Genomic DNA, 21,653 nt, shown 5'->3' with positions numbered 1-21,653 from the left:
TTTTTGGTCGGTTAACCGAAATTGTCGGTTAAATCGGTTAATTCATTGATTACATTTCAATAAGGATTTATTTGAAAGTTTCGATTAAACGGATATTTCGGTTAAAATCGGTTAACCGTGGGCTTTTTAAATTGGGCAAAAAATTGATTGTCTTGGGGGGGAGGGCAAATTGTTTTTTGGGCTAAAATAGCTTATTGAACCAAACAAATTTTAAATGAGCCCATTAATTAACACAATAAGAGTCTATCATACATATGTTCTACATTGGGAACAGGATCCTATCCCGTTCAAATAACTGGAGAATATCCAATTCGTTATATTTTAAGAATATTTTTGTCTTTTCACTTTTTGAGAGGACAAAAATACCTCTCCACTATAACTAACTCGATATTCTCCAATTCATTTGAATTGGAGAGGATCCTAATTCTCTACACTTCTACTAATAAATTGGTCATAGAATATTTATTATCGGTTAATTCGGTTAACCTACAAAAAATATTTATGCCGATTAACCGAACCGAAACGACGTTGGTATAGAAATCCTTAATCAATTACCGACCGACTTCTGGCAGTAGGCAGTTTATGTCGGTTTAGTCGCAGTCATTAGGCAATAAACAGTTAATCTGCTCATCCCTATGTATAAGTGTTTACAGGTTTAGTAAGATGGAAATAGGAAAGGGAAACTTCACAAAACTTCCCCTCAATGTTCAAAAACTCTTAATTTAGGATATCGAACTTTCAATTTTTTGCAATGTTTTTCCCGCATTAGGATTTTCCATTAAACCTTGTCAAAATTTTCAAAATATCCATGTTTTTTTATTATTAAAAAATAAAATAAAAAATTGCAAAGATTCAAGCATTGGTCAAGATTTAATTAAATTTGCAAAAATACCTACACCTGAATCTTTGTCATTTGTTTTTATAAATAAAATTGAGGTATTTTGAAAATTTTGACAAAATTTAATGAAATATTATAACAAATGGAAAATATTGCAAAAAATTGAAAGTTAAATACCCAAAATTGCGAGTTCTTGAACAATAGAAATCTCATTTAAAACGCATGAAAGTTTGAGGAGAAATTTTGTGAAGCTTACCAATAGAAAAACTTTGAGCCGAACCAAGACCACAAAGGCAACCATGACCTACCGGAGTTCAAGCAGCAGACCCATGAAGCGCGAGATATTCACATAGCATACCCGCCAAGCGCAAGAACAAGCTTGCAGATTCTCATGATGGTTTGCTTTTGTTTCTGATTTTCTTTGAAGTATTGGCTTTTGTCTATACATGTTGAGTATTTATCATGGTTTGCCTTTGAAAGTCATAGGCCTTGTATCATTTAACACAACCTCAAAGCCCTCCTTTTAAGCGTTCTCTCATGCATTTTGATTTTGATAGGGGGTAAATGCATTTTAGGTTAAGCATTTTGAAGATTTGACAAATAAATGGAGGTGGTCGAACCACTCCTGTAACCTTAGGGGAGATTCAGCCACCTCTTCAAAAGAATGGCCAAACCACTCTTATGGCTATTGACGACGGCCAAATGGCACAAAAAATAAAAATGAGTACCCCCATTTTTTTACCAAATGGATTGTTTTTGTTTGGTGCAACTTTTTATGTACATATAAGCACTTTTCAGCTCCTTAACGTAATCCCGAGGAAATCCCGAACATGCTCTTAGTGATTCCAAATTCAATTTTAACAACTCAACTAAAGCTCAAACACCCGGTTTATAATATTGAGTTGTGAAGGAATAAATGAAAGAATGAAGACCAAAAGCTTGCAAGCACTGTTAGTAATACGGTATCAGCATCAGAAATGAGCCACTTAGTTCAAGGGCCAAAGCCCTCCTTATCACCAGAGTATAGGAAAAGCATTCATATAACTAAGAAGTATCTGCAAAACCAAAGCACTCAAAAAAGCTTGCAGAATTTTCAGAAAGAGTTTAAAACTGGAATACACACATGGTATGACAAAGAAAAGCAGGCGTTGGCAAGCATTTACCACCTCAAAGTTGTGTTGTGTATTTCTTTTAAACTAAATTCATAGCCCTCCAACTTTAGCAGATGACCCAAATTTCTATGATGGAAACTCCAGCCAAGATAACTACTAAGAATTGGAAAGCGTTTCCTTGAACAGGCGTGGAAGCACTTCATGGGCACTGATGTCGAGAACCTCTGGATCCCTGCAAATTGAAAAGGGAACTGAAATTAAGCATTCATATGTTTCAACAAGAGAAAAATGTCCAAAAAGGAGTGTGTCAATGTTACTTAATTAGACATTGAATAATTTGACCACAAAGTTCTATATGAAATATCATTGAATGATTATGAAAACAAAAGAAGAACAGGACAAGCACAGTGTCCTGTTTCCTTGTAAGCAGTAGCTGATATCCTGAGACTCAAAAAGAAGCCAATCTCCATCACTATGAAGAATCATTAAACTTGAAATCAGAAAGTGGCAAACTTTTGGGAGCACGACCACCATTAGAAAAACTCTTTTTCACTTTCTTAATTTTCCGTTCCTAAAAGCAAAAGGAGTCATTAGTCCATTGAAGTTGAGGGGATGATAGGGATCAGTGAAAAGAGCTCCACAAGTGGGTTAAAAAACTATCAAATTTCACCAAGGTAGAGATAAGAGCATTCCATGTGAAGGACCTGCAGGTCCGGACTGTTCAATCAAATCATTAACACCAAACAGTAATACACGTTCCTCAAATTGATACTGGTAGTATAACTTTTAATGATATATGTCAATTACTTTTAAAATTAAAAAAATTAAAAAAATACTGAAGAAATAGTGCTTGTCTAGAACAAGTGTTGGCCATGACACATTCAAGGGAACTACCATTGAAATATTTTCCTATCGCTTAAACTGAATTTAGCAAATTAAAGTACGTTGCTTTAACATATATCCAATTATCAACAACACTTTTAATGGATTACATTGAATGCTCGAGAAACAGAGAGAGAGAAACCTGCACAATGTTTGCCCCATTTCATTGGAGCTAGGAATAAACCATAGCTTTCGCAGCGATGGTGACTCAAATTGAACAAAGAAACCATCATGTTGCCCATGTTTCCACTTTCTTGATCCTTGACCTTTCCAGACCTGTAAAGAAGTGTTTTGATACCGGTTGTCAACTGCACTTTCAACTTCTAGATTGAATATGCCTTCTCTTTTTTTTGTTTTCCTTTGTTTCCCCTAGGCAACTGAGTAAGCTATTAGTCTTTATTAAATTCAGATAATGGTAAATAAAAAAGAGCTAGCTCACGACAGCAACTTTGTAATTTAGGCTTTCCAGCAAGTTCATAACTACCTGCCTGATCTTTCAACAGTCATTTTACTTAGAACTGTCAGCCATATTATATATAGTGTAAACTGAAATGCATCACGTGAAATAGTCTTTTTGGTTTTTCCCCGTCAGGCAATTATTAGCCATAACTGTTTTAGTAGGGGAAGGTAGAGTTCAAAATTATAGGAATACTTGAGCCCAAATTTATGGTAAGACTTCCAACAGAAGTTACCAACTAATCAGTTGGCATTTTCACTTGCACGCGCATTTTTAAAGCACTTTCTTTGCAGTGCCAACTGATCAGCAAAACAAATGAAAAAAGGGAACAAATAACGAACCCCGCAGTAAAAATTCACAACGTAGAGGCTCTTTGGCACCTTACAAAAGCAATTTCATTAAAACTAAAGTTGACACATCTTGAGACAGCTTAAATTAGCAAGTATCCACATTCCTAATTATTTACAGGTAGGGTATCCAGCTTGTCACATGATGATCATCCCTGCTCATGCCATGAAGAAGTTAAAAGTTACCTGTGGGTAAGATATGATACTTTTGGGAGTCACCAAGCAAGCTGCTCTAGAGAAAGACTCCTCCGCATACTGCCTAAGAAAAGAAGAACAATTGCCGTGTGTATGTGGTGATTCAAAGGCCTGGCACATGGACAATATAAAACCAATGAATGAAAATAGGTAAGAAGCAAAGAATTAACAAGAACGGAACAAGTGAATTTACTCATACAAGCTGCAAATGACGGACCATGCATTTAAACGTTAGAAATTTACTGCTTGATAAGAGCCACAAATTCAATTTAGTTGAGTGTACGCATTAGACCTCAAGATAAGGGGATCATAAAAACCAAATAAATGAGGAGAAAATCATACTCAACAAGCAAAATTATACATGCAAAACAAGCATTCACATACGTCTACTACCTTATCAATATTCACATTTGGGGCGTATTTATCAGTCTGGGTCTTTTCCCTATCAAGAAGGAAATGGACTCTTGGATCCACTTTCGAACTTTCATGCCATGATTTTACAGCTGTCTCCATTGTCTCAACAAGAAAAGAAAAAATGTCTTTCCAGCATTCTTCAGATCCATACTTTTCAGACTGCAAAGAGAAAGACCAATTTAATCCTCCTTATTTGGGAATACCGAACACAAATCCTACCCCAGGTGGTCCTCTGGCAATCTCCACATAAGTAGCTGATAATAAAACTCCACATGAGTAGTAAATTCTTACCTGCATCATACAGCTTAGAGAATAAATATAACTGCTTTAAAAGAGAGAAGGAAAGAAGGTAAAGCAGAACATGAAGATCAAAGCAAACAAAAAAAAATTAGAATATATCACCATTTTTATATTAGTAATAAAAATTTTATTGTAGAGAAAGAGAACAAGTCATGTACTGTATCACACTAATTGCGGAATGACAGAAAACAAGTGAAAATACATGAAGATGTGGAATATATGTTTGCAAACTACACTCACCATTTCCAATTTCAATGTATCCAAGTTCTTTCCCATATCAAAATTCAATCTCTTGTTCTCCACTTCTTGAGCTCTCTTTTTGTCTCTCGCCAACTGGGAAACCCTCTTGATCTTTCTTGATACTTCAGAACTTTGTGGATTGTATTGCAAAGCTGTTTGGAAGGCAGTTAATGCCTGCAATATGTGAATAGGAAACATCAGCAGCAAAATACCAAAATCATGTGCTCTTGCCTAGATGCGTCATTGTAATAAAGAAAAAAGTAACTTTAAGACATACATCATCGTATTGTTCCATGGCCTCTAATATGCATCCTTTCCTGAAATATCCCTAGAGATGCATCAAAATATTACTGTTTCATGAAGAAATTAGGACATCAAGTACAACTGATCATAAATATACATTTACATTTACCTTTTCCCACTGAGGTTTCAGTGAAATTGTTGTTTCAGCATCAGCAAGAGCTTTGTTAAGCTTAACCAACTGTAGAAATGCAGCAGCACGGTTGCTGGCCAACAATGGAACATTGTAAAAGTGAAGATTGCTCGTGAATATATACACATTCACATGCATGCACACAGGTACATGTGTTCTAAATGAAACTACCGTTAAAGCAATATTAGTGCAATAACAGATGAACCCATATTCACAAACAAATTCAAATGAAACATATGCCATTCGACTGCCAATTCTGTCAACACAATGTAAGTTCACAGTGGTGTTCATCTTCCCATGCTACTTTTCACAATCTGCCATCCCAGCAACTGCATGCTCAAGCATATTTCCATTTCATATTTTGCAGATCGTCATGACTACCCATCTATATTTTAATCTTAGCTACCATTCATATCCTCTACATCTTCTACCAAAGGCACCTCATTAAATGCATAAATGTGACCTGGAAAATGAATGTTGTTGGGCATGAATAATGAACTATAGACAGCACGCCGGAAATACACATGGTGTAGTAGGCCTATTCAAAAACTACACACCATGAGGGATCTAACAAATCTGAATCATGCCCCAACATCATATTCACACTCAATAAGGAACAACTAACCAATTTGAAATATCTCCTCCCCATTCTCCCCTCCTCTTCAAAAGCATTAGAGAGCTCAATTTACCTTCAGAGTAACATCTTGATCATGGCCAATTGTTTGATACTCAAGGTGATTGCCTATATCAAATAGAAACTATCCAGTTCTTGGAATTACAAATTCAAAAAAAATACGGAACTCATTGCTCATAACCAGGCACTGATAACTTAACAAATTAACTAGGGTTAAATATACTTTAACCCCCTCAACTAAAAGCCGTTTTTTATAAAGCCCCACAAACTAACCGTTGTGACACTTGAATCCATCAAATTACCATTTTGTTGTAATTAAGCCCCTCCGTTAGCGTTGACCGTCTGTTTGGAGGGAAAAGTCATATTTGGCCAAAGTCTTCTGAAAATACGCTCATTTTGGCACTTAAAAAAACCAAATTTATCCCTTATAATTATTAATCAATAGAAAGAAAAAAAAATAAAAAATAAAAATAAAAAATAAAAAAGGGAAATGGGGAGCCACCCCCACCTTAGATTTGGGTGACCAAACCACCCCATGGGGGTGGTTTGGCCACCCTCTACATTTTAAATTTTTTATAAGTTTTTTATTGTTATTTTATTACTTTGGTTTTTTTTTTGAAAATGAGGTGTACTATATGCAGGCTGATAGAAAAGTGGTCACGTTTTTCATCCAAACAAACGGCAGCTTCTAATGAAGTGGCTTAAATGTAACAAACTGGTAGTTTGATGGACCCAAGTGTCACGGCTGTCACTTCGTGGGGCTTTATCAAAAATGTCTATTAATTAAAGGGGCTAAAGTATATTTAACGCAATTAACTAATTGTGCTTGACTGAATACTTTTCATTTCAACCAATGCAACATGAGATCTTTTTATTAGTTGGTCGATGCTACTGATCTACTTATGTCATATTAATTTGCTCAAAAAGCACAAAAAATCACTGTTGCTTCATCAAAGTCTGACTATTTTGAACGGGAACAAAAGGTTGCCCACGCTCAAACAACAAGGAACTACAATTATCGCAAACCCTCAATTATGAACAATTCTTGCTTCCCATCTCACATGAAAAGACCAAATTTTAAAGACATTAATGCCACGGACCCAAAAATTCAACAACAGCTCAAAAAGACCCACCAGAGTGTTATACTCCTTCACACCCATTGACAAACATTATACAAATAAAAAATCTGCAGTGTCTCCTTATAAAGTCCAAATGAGTAGACGAATGATAAAGACAAACAAAACCCCATTTAAATTTTTATCTTACCTAAAGCACCTAAACCGATATCCCACGAGAAACATGAAGCTAAAACCACAATGATAAAATACAGAGTAAGAAAAAACCCCCCAAAAAAAAAGGCACCTTGGAAGCAACACCCATTTGATTTGTAAGTTAAACTCTGCAACTTACAAATCAGAGAAAGGCATCAAACTTTAATACTACCACTATGGAGAAAAATTCAAAGTAAAGACACCCCCCACCCAAAAAAAAAAAAAACAGAGAACCGAGCAGCAATTACCCATTTGAATCAATCAAGTTAACTGTGCAACTGACAAATCAAAATCACATTTTGACAAAGTTAACAAACTCTAATAACTAATGCTAATATTTTACTTAAAAAAATAAAAATAAAAACACATTTTTTATGGGTACCTGTAAAGAGCGGGGTTAGAGGGGTCAAGCTTGATGGCCTGTGTGTAGAGAGCAGCGGCTTTGAGGTAATTCCCTGATTTGAAAAAATCATTGCCTTTATCTTTCAGGGATATCTCCTCCCCAGTCCCAGTCCCATCACCTCCTTCCGAAGAGATCCTCGCACCTGATTTTGCCTCTGCTGCTTCAGTCATTGTCAACTGAGAAGGAGAAGATTATGGTGTTAGCAATTGCTTTGGTTTTCTTTGGGGTTTGGGGTTTGAATTGCTAGGGTTTATAGCTAGCTCTGCTTGCTTTTGTGGGGGGTTGTCTCTCAAATGGTGAAGGAACAAGCGTAGTGATACGATGCGTTTTAGTCCTTAACACCAACACTTTCTGTTACCGATCTAGAAAAGAAAAGAAAACGACACACTTCAACCTTACCAAGTCTTTCTAAATGCGATTATGTTTTTAAAATTACCATTGAATTTGAAATTGTCATTATTTAATTTTGATTTATTTGTGATTTTAAAAATCAGATCACATTTAGGAGTAATCTATGAAGACTATGATCCTCCTTATATCACTACTTTTTTGACCCGCTTGGATTGAACCGAACCAAAACCAATAAGAAAATGCTATTTTTTTTTTTTTTTGGGGGGGGTGGGGGGGGGGGGGGGGGGGGGGGGGGAATGTTGTTTGGGTTCTTCCTAACCTTTGTGTATTTGAGAGGGGTTCAAAGAAAAGAAAATGACACACTTTTTTAATTTTATATATATATATATATATATATATATATATATATCCTTCTCAAATTATCACTCATATGATTATATAATAACAAATTATACATATATAATATGACATAACTCATAAATATACAAGTTCATACTAATACAACAATTAAGTACTTAGAGACTTAGTTGCAATGTATGTTATAAACTTATAAGTGTATATATGTTATAGATTATAATTATACATATATGTATATTGAATAATATAAATGTATAAAATCAATACTTAATCATATGATTCAAATTAAATTCAAATAATTAATCATAATATTCATGTACAATGATAATGTGATTCGTATAATATCAAATTAAGTAATTGACATTGGATTAAACAATATATTACTTATAACCACAATTGAAGTATTAATGTATTATTATTATAATATATATAATCATATTATTATTATTATTATTTTCTATTAGTATAACTTGTACTCTTAACAAGTTTTGATTTACATTTAAGGACTTTTTTTTTTTTTTTAAGTACAAGAAACTGTAAATTAATGTAAATTTGGGGTCAAATATTTTGAATTTTTCAATATGGGCTCATTTTAGAGCAATTTGGTCCAATGTGGTATATAAGAGAAAAAGCCCAAAACCGAAAATTGGCCTAAATGCCCAACTTTAAAAAAAGCAGTTATAGCGAGTGGTTATATGTTTACTAACCGCTGGCTAACCGCTAACCACCTAGCGGATGCAGCTAATGAATTTAGTAACCGCCTAAGCGGTTAAATAACCTTTAACTATAACCGCATTTTCACCCATACTTCCCTCTTGTGTGGACATATCAAACAAAAAAAATTAACAATGTCTCCTCATACTACAAAACCCAAGGCTAGCAAGAAGAAAAAAATGACTCTAAATATTTGTCAACAAGAAAAAAAAATACAATTATAAATTCAAAAACAAAAACAAAATTAATTTTTTTTTCTTTAACAAAAACCTTTTTTTAAAAAAAAAAAAATTTTCACTCACTTTTTTCTTTCTTTTATTTTTTATTTGTTAGTTTTTTTAAAAAAGAAAAAAATTATTAAGGGTATTTTTGTCATTAAGAGGGACATTGATAATTTTTGATAATTTAAAAAAGACATTGTCATAATTAAAAATTTGAGGAAGACATTGTAAATTGGGTAGTAGTTTGAGAAGGGAAGTTAAACCGAGGAAAGTTAGTTTGAGCTACTTATGGTTTCACTTTATTTTTTGCTCACTTGGTTTCATTTTGTATCACATATGGTACCTCGATAATGGCTACAAATGGAGATAGTACATCCATCTAACTTTCGTCTAAAACTTTGACGAAAATTCATGTAAGCACCCTTAAAAAATTGACACAAGTTCATATACCTAATTTAAAAAATAAAAACAAAATGTGGGTGATTCGGCCACCCCGTAAGGCCAAATAAAAAAAGGGTTACATACTCTTTTGCCCCTTGTGGTTTAACAATTTTATTTTTTGCTCCATCAGTTTCGTTTTGTGTCACAGATAGTAGTACCTCAATAATGGTTAAAGATGGAGATGATACCCCGTCTAACTTCCGTCCAAAATTTGACGGAAAGCCTCGTCAGCGCCTCTAAAAACGTGACACGTGTCCATATACGTAATTAAAAAATAAAATAAAAATTAAAATGATTAAAATCCCTTAAAATAAAAAATTAAATTAAATAAAAAATAAAAAATAAAAAATAAAAAAGGCTCGAGCCACCCATTTTGGAGCCACCCCCATTTTGCCCTAAGGAGTGGCCGAACCAACCCCAAGTTTCAAAATGGGGGTGGTCGAAACCACCCCCAAGGCTATTGGGTGTGGCTGAACCACCCCCAAGGCTGTTGGAGGTAACTCAGCCACCCTTTTTTAAAAAAAAATAAATAAATAATAAAATAAAAGATTTTTAATCATTTTTATTTTTATTTTTAATTAGGTATATGGACACATGTCGAGTTTTTAGCGATGCTGACGTGGATTTCTGTCAAATTTTAGACAAAAGTTAGACTGGGGTACAATCTCCATCTTTAACCATTATTGAAGTACCATCTATGATACAAAACGAAACCGAGGGGGCAAAAAATAAAGTTGTTAACCTACAAAGGGCTTAAGGGTATTTAAACCTTAAAAAAAAAAAAAAGTTAGGTTTTGGGCCATAGGGGTGACTAAGCACCCTAAGGACCAAATGAAAAATAAATAAATAAATAAAAATAAAAATATTAGGCTTGGAGCCATGGCCATTGGGGGTGGTTCTCCGAAGGCCAAATTAAAAAAACAAATGTTAAATTTGAGGCCATGGCCATGGGGTGGACGGTGGGTCGATCACCCCAGGTCGAACCATCCCTAAAGGCCAAATAACCAAAAAAAAAAAATGTTAGGTTGGGGCCATAGGGTGGCTGAAGCACTCTCATGGCGAGCCACCCCCAACTTGAAAAATGGGGTGGCCGAAACCACCCCCAAAGTTCAGTTACCCTCCAAACCGGCCACCCTAGCCACCCCTTTTCCAATTTTTTTTTTTAAAAAAAATTTATTTTTAACTAAAAAAAAATAATGTCTTTAATAATTTTAGATTTAAAATTTTTTATTTTTAATTAAGTATATGGACACGTGTCACTTTTTTAATGGTGATAACATGAATTTCCGTTAATTTTTGGATGGAGGTATTATCCTTGTTTTTTGCCATTATCGAGGTATCATCTATTTTACAAAATGAAATTGAATGGGTAAAAAATAAAATTGTTAAATTACATGGGGCAAAAAAATATTTAACCCTAAAAATAAAGTAGATTGAGCATGAGTTTGATTGAAAATTTGATTTCAATGAAATGTTAAGAAAGATTAAGCATCCACTATACATTTGAATCATAACAAATCAAACAAAAAGTAAGCATTTGATATAAAGAAAAATGATAATGAATCAAAACAACTTGTCCACGTGGAATCGTTCTCAAATTAAAAACATTCCCAACATTATATCACTGGTCTATAAAAAAACATTAAACATAGTCTTAAGAACACAAAATAGAAATGTTAGGCTTCACCCATATATAGCTCTACCTAAAAGATTAACTACTCATAACCAAGAAAATAAATTCCATAATCAGAGCGTTAAACATTAAACTCAACATAATATAAAAGAAAGATAAAAACAAAAAATAGGAAAAGAAAAATGGACCCTCCACATCCTTGTAAAGAGAAATTCTCCCAGCAGCTGATCTTCGCCCTTTCTTTTCCAAAACTATCTCCAGTTGGTCCCATGCGCGTACTGTCGTTGATCAGTCAAGAAGAGCTCTTTCCTTCTTTGTAACACACATGCACTGAAATTTTGAAAGAAGTTATGCTTTTCATTTATCAAGCCTCACGGGTCTGCTGCTTTTTCCTCTGATCACTTTGGTTTGAGTCAGACAAAATTTGTCTCTTATTTGGTTTTTGCATGCAGAGAAAAATTAGCAGCTGCTTCTCTTCTCACTGCCCTGGCTCCTTCACGTTTTCTTCAGCTTTTGACCCACCTAGCTTGTTCCGGCCTGCTGTAGCAGATTTAGATCTGTGGCTGGCAGACATGTTGTTTCATGGCTTTTCTTTCTTTTCCTCTTAAATTATTTTCTTTTCTTCAGGCTTCATCTGTTCATGCAGTACAAGACCCTTGGCAACTTCTTCATTTTTTTTTAGTTGTCGTTGTTTTCTTCGATCTAGATCTCTTGCACAAACAGAGACTCAATTCTCTTTTCACTTTGCATTTAATGAACCCAATGATAATTCCAAAATACCCCATGGCAATTGGCAAGTTGGTTCACGTGACAAGTAACAATTATTGCCTGCCATGTTTTTGCCTTTCTTTTGCTTCTTTTCACAACTTTTTTATTGCTAGAAATTCTACCAATACCTACAAAACATAATTCATTGCATTAATACATCAGTTAATTAAGCTTAAGATTAGTAATTATATAATATTTTTAAATTAACTATAAATCATTTAGAATAAATGTTGATTTTGTATTCCCTAAATCAAGGGGTTTAGCTAATATTTGTTGATCCTGATTTAAGTGATATCTTTGTATTTGAAATATTTCAAATCAGGCGCTATCAACTCCAGCCGCTCGATATGTTCAAGATCAACGATCACTAACAGACTGTTAATATTGCGGGGCATGTTAAGGATATAAATCCTTTAAAATAAATGTTGATTTTGTATTCCCTAAATCAAGGAATTTAGACAATATTTAATAATCATGATTTAATTAATATTTTTGTATTTGAAATATTTCAAATCATATGTAAAGCTCTATAAATAGAGCTATATACTCAGATCATATAATCAATTAAATATGTAGTCTATTAAGGCTTTGATATGTGAATGTAGCCTATATGCTGAACCACCTTAATCTCTGTGTGTCTTTCGCTCTTTCCTTTATTTCATATTATTTTGCTTTATATTTATCTTATTATATGTTCCTATATAGGGCAACCAATGAATTTTATTAACAAATTGCATGTGTACAACATAAAAGCTTATTTTGGTTGTAGTTTGTCGTCACTTCATGCCTATGCTCTCAAGAGACTCAGAGAGAGAACCCTAGATCCTAGTACAAGCGACAACAATATCAAGTATATTCATCTAAAAAAGCTCATAAAAAGCTTTTTAAAAAACAAGGCCATATAAATTAACTTCATAAATTATTTTTTTTTAAAAAAAAAAAAACAAAATGTAAAGCAGATGTTAATGGTGGTTAGTATAAAAAAACTGCTAGCACATGTGCGGCTATGAGCAGATTTCATAAAGTCCAGATATAGATACTACAATCCACTCTCTACAAAGTGCGGATGCGAATGCAAAATAAAGATTATCCACACATAAGAGTACGGTTTACGCCCCCTAAGTGCATGTCTTTTCAATGTAACAACTTTCCATATAATTTGACAATAAACTCACCTTTATTTCATTCATATGTCAATATATAAATGGGAACACATGGAGTCTTCTTCCTTTTCTAGCTTTGCAAATAAAGCACAATGTGTTGTCTTCTTCTTACCTCCAAATGACTTCATCATTCAATCAATAAATGGTATGAACTATTACATGTGTATATGTTAGAGCTAGCTAAAGTAATAGTTATTAGTTGAGATGTTGAAAGAAGACCAAATTAATTTGGACATTTGTCCAAAGTCATTTATAGTGTTAGAATTTCCTCAAGATGAAGACTTTTTATTATTTTTATATGTATGTTTTACATCAGTTAATACATCAGTTAAGCTTAAGATTAGTAATTATATAATATTTTAAAATTAACTATAAAATACAAGAACTAGTCTAAAATAAAGTATGATAATGCATATTTTAATTAAAATAAATGCGCCCATTTAACCTATCATCATAAGGTTTGCATGGATAGATGGTAGTTGTGATTTTGTATAGAAATATTTATTTGGAAGCTCAAAGTCAATATATGTTGATGATAAATATTGTTGTTTAAAGATATTTTAGTTTGTCTCATGTCATTTCTTTTCGCTTTCTGCTATAGTATACTTTAATAGAGTAGTATTGATCCTAACTAAATTACAAGTTAATTTTGGGGTGTTACACTCTCTTACTCCTCTACTTCTTCTTTTAGAACTGTAATATATCAAATATAGTTCGCATTCGCTATTTGTCCGTTTGCATGGGTTAAAGGTGGACTTTCAACCCCTAACACACACACAATTCCTTAAAGTCTTTTAAGGAATTGTCTTATAAAGACTAAAACGTTAACGTCATTTAAGGAAAGAAGTAGGGTGTTAAAGATATAAATCCTTTAAAATAAATGTTGATTTTGTATTCCCTAAATCAATGGATTTAGATAATATTTGTTAATCCTGATTTAAGTGATATCTTTGCATTTGAAATATTTCAAATCAGGCGCCATTAACTCCAGTCACTCGATATGTTCAAGATCAACGATCGCTAACGGACCGTTAATATTGCAGGGCATGTTAAGGATATAAATCCTTTAGAATAAATGTTGATTTTGTATTTCCTAAATCAAGGAATTTAGATAATATTTGTTAATCCTGATTTAAGTGATATCGTTGTATTTGAAATATTTCAAATCATATGTAAAGCTCTATAAATAGAGCTATGTGCTTAGATCATATAATTAATGAAATATGTAGCTTATTAAGGCTTTCATGTGTGGATGTAAGCTATATGTCGAACCACCTTAATCTCTGTGTGTCTTTCTCTCTTTCCTTTATTTCATATTATTCCGCTTTATATGTATCTTATTATATGTTCCTATATAGGGCAACCAATGGGTTTTATTAACAAATTGCATGTGTACAACACAAAAGCTTATTTTGGTTGTAGTTTGTCGTCACCTCATGTCTGTGCTCTGAGGAGACTCTGAGAGAGAACCCCAGATCCTAGTACAAGCGACAACAATATCAAGTATATTCATCTAAAAAAGCTCATAAAAAGCTTTTAAAAAAACAAGGCCATATAAATTAACTTCAAATTTTTTATTTTTTATTTAAAAACAAAAAAATACAAAACAAAATGTAAAGCAGATGTTAATGGTGGTTAGTATAAAAAAACTACTAGCACATGTGCGGTTATGAGCGGATTTCATAAAGTCCAGATATAGATACTAAAATCCGCTCTCTACAAAGTGCGGATGCGAATGCAAAATAAAGATTATCCACACATAAGAGTACGGTTTACGCCCCCTAAGTGCATGTCTTTTAAATGTAACACCTTTCCATATAATTTGACAATAAACTCAACTTTATTTCATTCATATGTCAATATATAAATGGGAACACATGGAATCTTCTTCCTTTTCTTGCTTTGCTAATAAAGCACAATGTGTTGTCTTCTTCTTACCTCCAAATGCCTTCATCATTCAATCAATAAATGGTATGAACTTTTACATGTGTATATGTTAGAGCTAGCTAAAGTAATAGTTATTAGTTGAGATGTTGAAAGAAGACCAAATTAATTTGGACATTTGTCCAAAGTTATTTAAAGTGTTAGAATTTCCTCAAGATGAAGACTTTTTATCATTTTTATATGTATGTTTTACATAAGAAGAATGGCTATCTATTTTTGTATTTTTTTTTCTGTTCTTTGTTTCATTCGAACTGATTGTGCAATGTTATCTTGATAGTTGTTTACATTGTTTGCTGTTCTTTCTTGTAGTGTATATGAGTAAAATTAATCAAGATAAGTAAATATAGACTATTACTCTCAAAGAATAGTAGTAAAAACACAAAAACCTTCGCCATTAACTCTCACATTTCTTATAATTAACTTTCTCTTTTCTTATTATTATTATTATTATTTTAAGCAGTTTTGATATTACAAAAATAATCGAAATTTCTTCCAAACCAGTCTGAAAGAAATATCCTCCAACCCATTTAAAATAGTGCCAAGTGTCTATAAACATTTAAAAGACACATTAAATTCTTAAAGTCATTAATAACAGTTTACTAACTTAGGGTCTATTTGAAATTGTGTTTGAAGTGTCTAAAAGTGCTTTTAATACTTAAAAAGTCCATTTGAAAAAAAAAAAAGTACTATTTTGGTAAAAAAAAAAATTAAAAGCGTTTTTCAGCGTCCAAAAAGCTTAAAAATGGCCAAAACGCACTTTTAGCAAAAGCTTAAAAATGAAGTTTTTGCTCAAAAGTTCTTTTTGACTTAAAAGCTATATTTCTCAAACGTAATCACAAACAGGCTCTTAGAGTAAATGTAATGTGCATTTTAAATGTTTATAGACACTTGACGTTATTTTAAATGGGTTGGGAACTCCCATATTATTTTCGAAAACAAAGCAAAGAAAGCCTAGCCCCCTCCCCTCTCTACTAGGGTTTCATCTCTAGCAGCCGTCGGATCAGGCCCTCCTCCCCTCTCCCTCTTTTGCCTCCCCCCTCCCCTCCCATCGCCCTTTTTCGCTTACTGAACTAGCCTATTTACCTGATGCCCCTAGCTCTTTGGGCGATTTTTTTCCTTTCCCTTCTTCTCCGCCTCTTCCCCTTCCTTTGGTCCCTAGTTGTTTTTGTTTCTTTCTGTATTTGGTTTTGTTGTTTTTTCTACTTGTTTAGGTACACTTTGTAGGTGATGCTCTTAGAGTTTCACTCAAACTTCCCCCTCCATTTGAGTGCGCCGCCAATCTCCTCCGCGTGCTCCACCACCCACCATCCTCTGCTAGGCTTTTTCTCGCGCCCCCACCCTGATGAGCTTCCAACGCCCTTTCCGTTTTCGGTTTCCGGCGAACGCGCGATCAGCTCTTCTTTCCAGTTGCTATCATCCTCTTGGTGTGCTTTTTATTTTGTTTATTGCCCTGTTTATTTGTCTGACTTTCCTTTTTTTGTTCTTTCTATCTTGTTTTGTTTCTCTGTAATCGTTTTTGTTTTTGCTTATAATAATGTTCGGTCCTCTCTCTCGATATGCCTGATACCCTTCGGGTTTGTTGCTTTGGTCCACACCTTTGGGTTGTGGATATGAATGTTATCCTGGCTTTTGGTTTGAGGAGGATGAGCTTTGGCTTGAGGTTCTTTATCTTCAGTGCCGAGGAATAAGAGCTACATATATGCATTAGTTTGAGTCTGTTTGGTGCAAATTTGCTGTTTAATTTGAAAATTAGTCATAGGTTAGCATATTTTGTTTGAGTCTGGAATGTAATACGTCATCTTTAACGCTTGTAACTTCGTAGCTTCGATTATGGTTGCTTCAGAGCTTTTGCTTTATGTTATTTGAGTTTTATGCTCGTTTATCAATGAATGATATTGAATTGATTCTTTTTTTGAAAAAAAAAAAAAAAATAGGTTTGAGGATATTTCCTTCGAACGAAGAAAATTTCTGTCAAAAAAAAAAAAATCATATTTTTCAACATATTTATTTTCTTCCATCTAAAAAAACAAATAATTGAAATCATTTTTGTCTCTTTATTTTCGTTTTTTTTTTTTTTTTTTTTTTTTTTTTTCTTTGTGTTGATTACCTCCAAAATAGTTAATCAGAAAAAAGGTTGACTCAGGACCACCGACGCAATGCGTTCGTTTTAGGTTTAGCACCTTTGCTTTCCCATGTCTGCCAATCAAAATAAAGCTTAGTGCCTACCTAATGTTCTTTTATTGACTTTACAAATATAATTAACCATTTTTCTAAATTTTTATCCAATTTCATTATTTTTTCCGGCATGACGTTGAATCTGTCAATCTGATCAATGTCGGTTTAGAAGTTGTTGACGATAGCTGACATTATCTTAATCTTAATCATTTGGTCTAAAGAGTTTGGTACTATTGACTTTAGAGAGAGATGACATTCTAGAACTAATGTATTGTCTTACGAAATTTAATTAACACTCTCGTCCCGATTGGTTCAAAATACAAAAAAAAAAACTTTATTATAATATCCTGTTGAATTATTTAAATTTATAAAAAATAATTATTTAATTAATATTTTAACAATAATATTTGCACTAACTTGCCTTTTGAGACAACTATAGATATATTCAAGCTTATTTACATAGAGCTTCGTTTATGTCTTGCTATACCGGAATGTTTAGCATTTTATTTTATTTTTTTCTCTTGCAATCTTATTTAGGTTTTGTTTGATTCGACGTAAAATGTTTTTCATTGAAAAAATCTTTAATGAAATAATTTTTCAAAAAAAAAAAAATTCTTGAAAATATTTTTTGGGCATTTAGCTCGTACGGAAAATTAGCGACGCTGAAAAACAGCTGGCAACCTCCAGCGAACACCGATGGCTAATTATGGGAAACTCCGGCGGAAATGGAGAATGAACTGTGAAAGATAGTGCATGCAAAAATGAGAATCTCAAACTCGAAAAATGATTTACGCTTTTTAAAAAGGAAAATAATTTTACAAAAAATAAAGAATGTTTTTTCCTAATCAACCGAAAATGTTTTCAGTTTGACCCCGATTTTCAATCGTACTAAACACCGAAAAATAAGAAAAACATTTTATATACTACAAATATTTTACGTCAAAACAAACAAAACCTTAGCGGTCTTTGAATTCATTTGCCTCTCTCTTTCTCTAACAATCTTCAACCAGCAAAATGGGTGTAAATTAATTAAATTTCACATCATAAGAAAAGAAAGGGGTACTCTTAATTCAAGCATGCTTGAATGGACCATGCAGCCGTGAGTCTTAATAATACTCTTTCTTCTATGAGACTTTAGTGTGTGCATATATATCTTAAGCTTTGGTAAAATTTAAGAGGATTGAAATCAACAAGTTAAGATATAATGTTAGCTTTGAAAAATGGGTAATTAGTAAGTGGGGAAAAAATTGTACTCACGTGGAAATATGTTGAAAAATTGAGATAATTAATTCTAAGTTTCCAACCTAAAAGTAAAAGAGAGGTTCCATCGTCATATATATATATATAGTGGTGATATTACGCACGCCACCAAAAGTTACCATTTCAATATTTTTTTAATATTGTTTGATTACTGTTCATATCAACGTAAAGCACTGTGCACTAACACTAGCATGGGTAATATCACCAATCACACTGCACAAGGGGATTAAGATCAACCAATTAATTAAGTTGGTGACCTGCTACCCCTTGCCTTCAAGTGTAAGCTTAGTCCAACTCATTGTCGAATAAGAAAATCCCAGTTGTAATATTAAATGATTTTTGTGAAACTTTCAGAGCCAGCGAATTACAAAGTCAATTAATGCATATTGCATGCAATATATATCAACAACCAGCAGATCATTTCAGTCGTCAGATCATAATCTCACTCTGAAATTCCAACCACCGTCAAATATATTTTGATGATATATAATTAATTCATAATCTAGAATGATAAACGATAAATCCCTTGTGGATCCATAACCAACCATGCATGATCCACAGCACTTTACCAGATTCCCTGGCTTGGGGACGGGGGCGGGACCACTGCTTTTGCAAAATACTAAAGTCGATTAAGACAAATCACCCTACAAAATCCATTTCTCTGTTATTGATTGAAAGGGGCTGCCTGCATTTAAAAGATGCCTCGACAAAATTTACTCGTGTCTTCATGACTTTTACCTATCACATTACCCAACCAATTAATTAATATAATTAATTTGTTGAATAATCCTTCCTTGAACAAATCTAATTAAAAAATATATATATAGGGAAAAAAACCGTGTTTTTGGGTAAGATGAGCTACCAAATTCCTTTGCAACTTTCCACAAGAAACAAATTAAAGGAGACTATTTTTACCATAAAATATGCAAATTAAGAGGGAAGTGAGAACATTCCTGTTACCTTCATAATATCAATGAAGTCAAATCCAAATATATATAAAACACATTATCACATTACCTCATGACTGTACTCTCTACCTACAAAATAATTTCGAAAAAGAAAAAAAGAAAATGATTGATCATGAGAGACTTAGTCAAGCTTTTACCTTTCACATTTCCCCCCCTTATATAAGGCAATGTTGAGCACCCATTGATGGCAGCTTCTTCATTCTGGAAGATGATGATGAAGAAGAAGAACCCACATCTCAGAATAATAGCCCTCTGGGTCTGGGGCATCCTCTCTATCCTACTATTGATCTCCAAACCCTCTCACCAAGCTTCTTCTTACACCTCCCCTAGACTCCAAAAGGCTTACACTGCACTACAGGCATGGAAACACCATATCACCTCCGACCCCAAAAACTTCACATCAAACTGGTGTGGCCCAGATGTCTGCAACTACACCGGTGTCTACTGTGCACCCGCCCCAGATGACCCCCACACCTTAACAGTAGCCGGAATAGACATCAACCACGGTGACATCGCCGGTTCGCTACCGGAAGAGCTCGGCCTCTTGACCGACCTTTCCCTCTTCCATCTAAACTCCAACCGCTTCTGCGGCACCGTCCCCACCAGCTTTCGCAGCCTTAATCTTCTCCACGAGATTGATATTAGTAATAACCGGTTTTCGGGCTCATTCCCTCCGGTTCTTCTTTGCCTTCCTTCAATCAAATTCATTGATATCCGGTTCAATCAATTCCAAGGTCAGATTCCTCCCCGCCTTTTCGACATGAAACTCGACGCTTTGTTCATCAACGACAACCAGTTCCAGTCGTCGTTGCCGGAAAACATCGGTAACTCCCCGGTTTCGGTTATTGTTTTGGCGAACAACAACCTCAACGGTTGCCTGCCTCCCGGTTTGTCGAACATGAGGAACACGTTGAACGAGATTATCATAACGAACAGTGGGTTAACGGGGTGTTTGCCTTCGGAAATTGGGTCGTTGAGCGGCGTTACGGTGTTTGATGTGAGCTCTAACATGCTGGTTGGTCCTCTGCCGGAGTCGGTGGGGAAGATGAAGAGCTTGGAGCAGTTGAATGTGGCGCATAACAAGCTGTCCGGTGAGATTCCCGCCGGCATATGCGTCTTGCCTAAGCTGAAGAACTTCACCTACTCGTATAACTATTTCTGTGGTGAACCGCCCGTGTGCCTGAAGCTGCCGAAGAAAGATGACCGCCAGAATTGCATCCCGGATAGGCCTTTGCAGCGGTCACCAAATGAGTGTGCCTCTTTCTATGCTCATCCACCTGCTGACTGTGGTGCCTTTGGCTGCTCACCTAGAAGTCCCCCACCGCCACCGCCACCTCCTCCTCCTCCGCCGCCACCGCCACCTCCTCCTCCGCCACCACCTCCGCCGCCTCCCCCTCCACCGCCTCCGCCACCACCTCCCCCACCGCCGCCACATTGGAAATGGCATTTAGCCCCGCCGGTGCCTGATTATAATCGTCCATGAGCAGCACTTGCTAATTGATGGATGCAAACTATATATCATATATATATATATATATATATATAGCTAGCAAGTTTCCTCCAAAAGATTTTATTGTTGCTTTCTTTTTTGCAACATTTTAAGAAAAAAGATGAAAGGATTTTAAATGATAGGACCTGTATTTTTATAGATTTTTTTTTTTTTATTTAATTGTTTTTCTTTCAAGTTTTATTCAATGCTGAACTGACATGGCATGTGGCAATCTATTTTATAATTGACTTTTGGTGCCTTTGGTGCCTTTGTGCATTGTTATATACTCTCCACATCACATCACTATATAACAAGAGAGTGTAGCTTAAAATTTGATAAACAAAAAAAATAAAATAAAATGTAAAATTATTATCTTTAATTTAGTTGATTTGTAATTAGATCTATATTATATTAGTCCCTAAGGAATAGCTCAATCGACTGAAAACTATGTCTTTTGAAGCGGAAGTCACTAGTTCAAATCCTTACTCCCTCTCTTGTGTGGACATGTTAAAAATATATATATATATATATATATATATATATATATATATATATATTCTAATAATTTCTTAGTTTATGCATGAATAATAAATTAAAAAGTTAGAAAAAAAAAATGAAAAAAGTAAGGTGCAAGAATTGGGGT

The 21,653-nt window shown here is 34.2% G+C and overlaps 2 protein-coding genes across 2 annotated transcripts; one reads left to right on the top strand and one right to left on the bottom strand.

Annotated features, from left to right (window-relative positions):
* Positions 1–1,757: 1,757 nt before the first annotated feature.
* On the bottom strand, positions 1,758–7,862 carry TPR3 (Tetratricopeptide repeat (TPR)-like superfamily protein). Its single transcript, XM_059592577.2, has 8 exons — positions 7,506–7,862; positions 5,198–5,291; positions 5,063–5,113; positions 4,786–4,959; positions 4,225–4,404; positions 3,823–3,942; positions 2,975–3,108; positions 1,758–2,182 (listed from the first exon to the last, which is right to left on the bottom strand). Exons 1-8 carry the CDS (start codon positions 7,694–7,696, stop codon positions 2,107–2,109), a joined length of 1,020 nt encoding a protein of 339 aa, XP_059448560.1. The 5' UTR covers positions 7,697–7,862; the 3' UTR covers positions 1,758–2,106.
* An 11,646-nt stretch (positions 7,863–19,508) lies between these two features.
* Positions 19,509–21,138, top strand: LOC132178244 (leucine-rich repeat extensin-like protein 6). The gene has a single exon (XM_059590693.2). It carries the CDS (start codon positions 19,706–19,708, stop codon positions 21,002–21,004), a length of 1,299 nt encoding a protein of 432 aa, XP_059446676.2. The 5' UTR covers positions 19,509–19,705; the 3' UTR covers positions 21,005–21,138.
* The last annotated feature ends 515 nt before the right edge of the window (positions 21,139–21,653 follow it).

This window comes from Corylus avellana, chromosome 4, assembly GCF_965113065.1.
Source record: "Corylus avellana chromosome 4, dhCorAvel1.hap1.2, whole genome shotgun sequence".
NCBI lineage: Eukaryota > Viridiplantae > Streptophyta > Magnoliopsida > Fagales > Betulaceae > Corylus > Corylus avellana.
This window is presented reverse-complemented; position numbering and strand designations above follow the sequence as displayed.

What these genes read in the sequence shown, in the direction of transcription:
- TPR3 (XM_059592577.2), bottom strand. Translation starts at nt 7,696, where the DNA reads ATGACTGAAGCAGCAGAGGCAAAATCAGGTGCGAGGATCTCTTCGGAA. An exon ending in ATACATTGAAATTGGAAATG is followed by an intron (nt 4,405 to 4,785) that starts GTGAGTGTAGTT and finishes TTCTCTTTGCAG; the next exon opens with TCTGAAAAGTATGGATCTGA. An exon ending in CAAATGTGAATATTGATAAG is followed by an intron (nt 3,943 to 4,224) that starts GTAGTAGACGTA and finishes TCCATGTGCCAG; the next exon opens with GCCTTTGAATCACCACATAC.
- LOC132178244 (XM_059590693.2), top strand. Translation starts at nt 19,706, where the DNA reads ATGGCAGCTTCTTCATTCTGGAAGATGATGATGAAGAAGAAGAACCCA.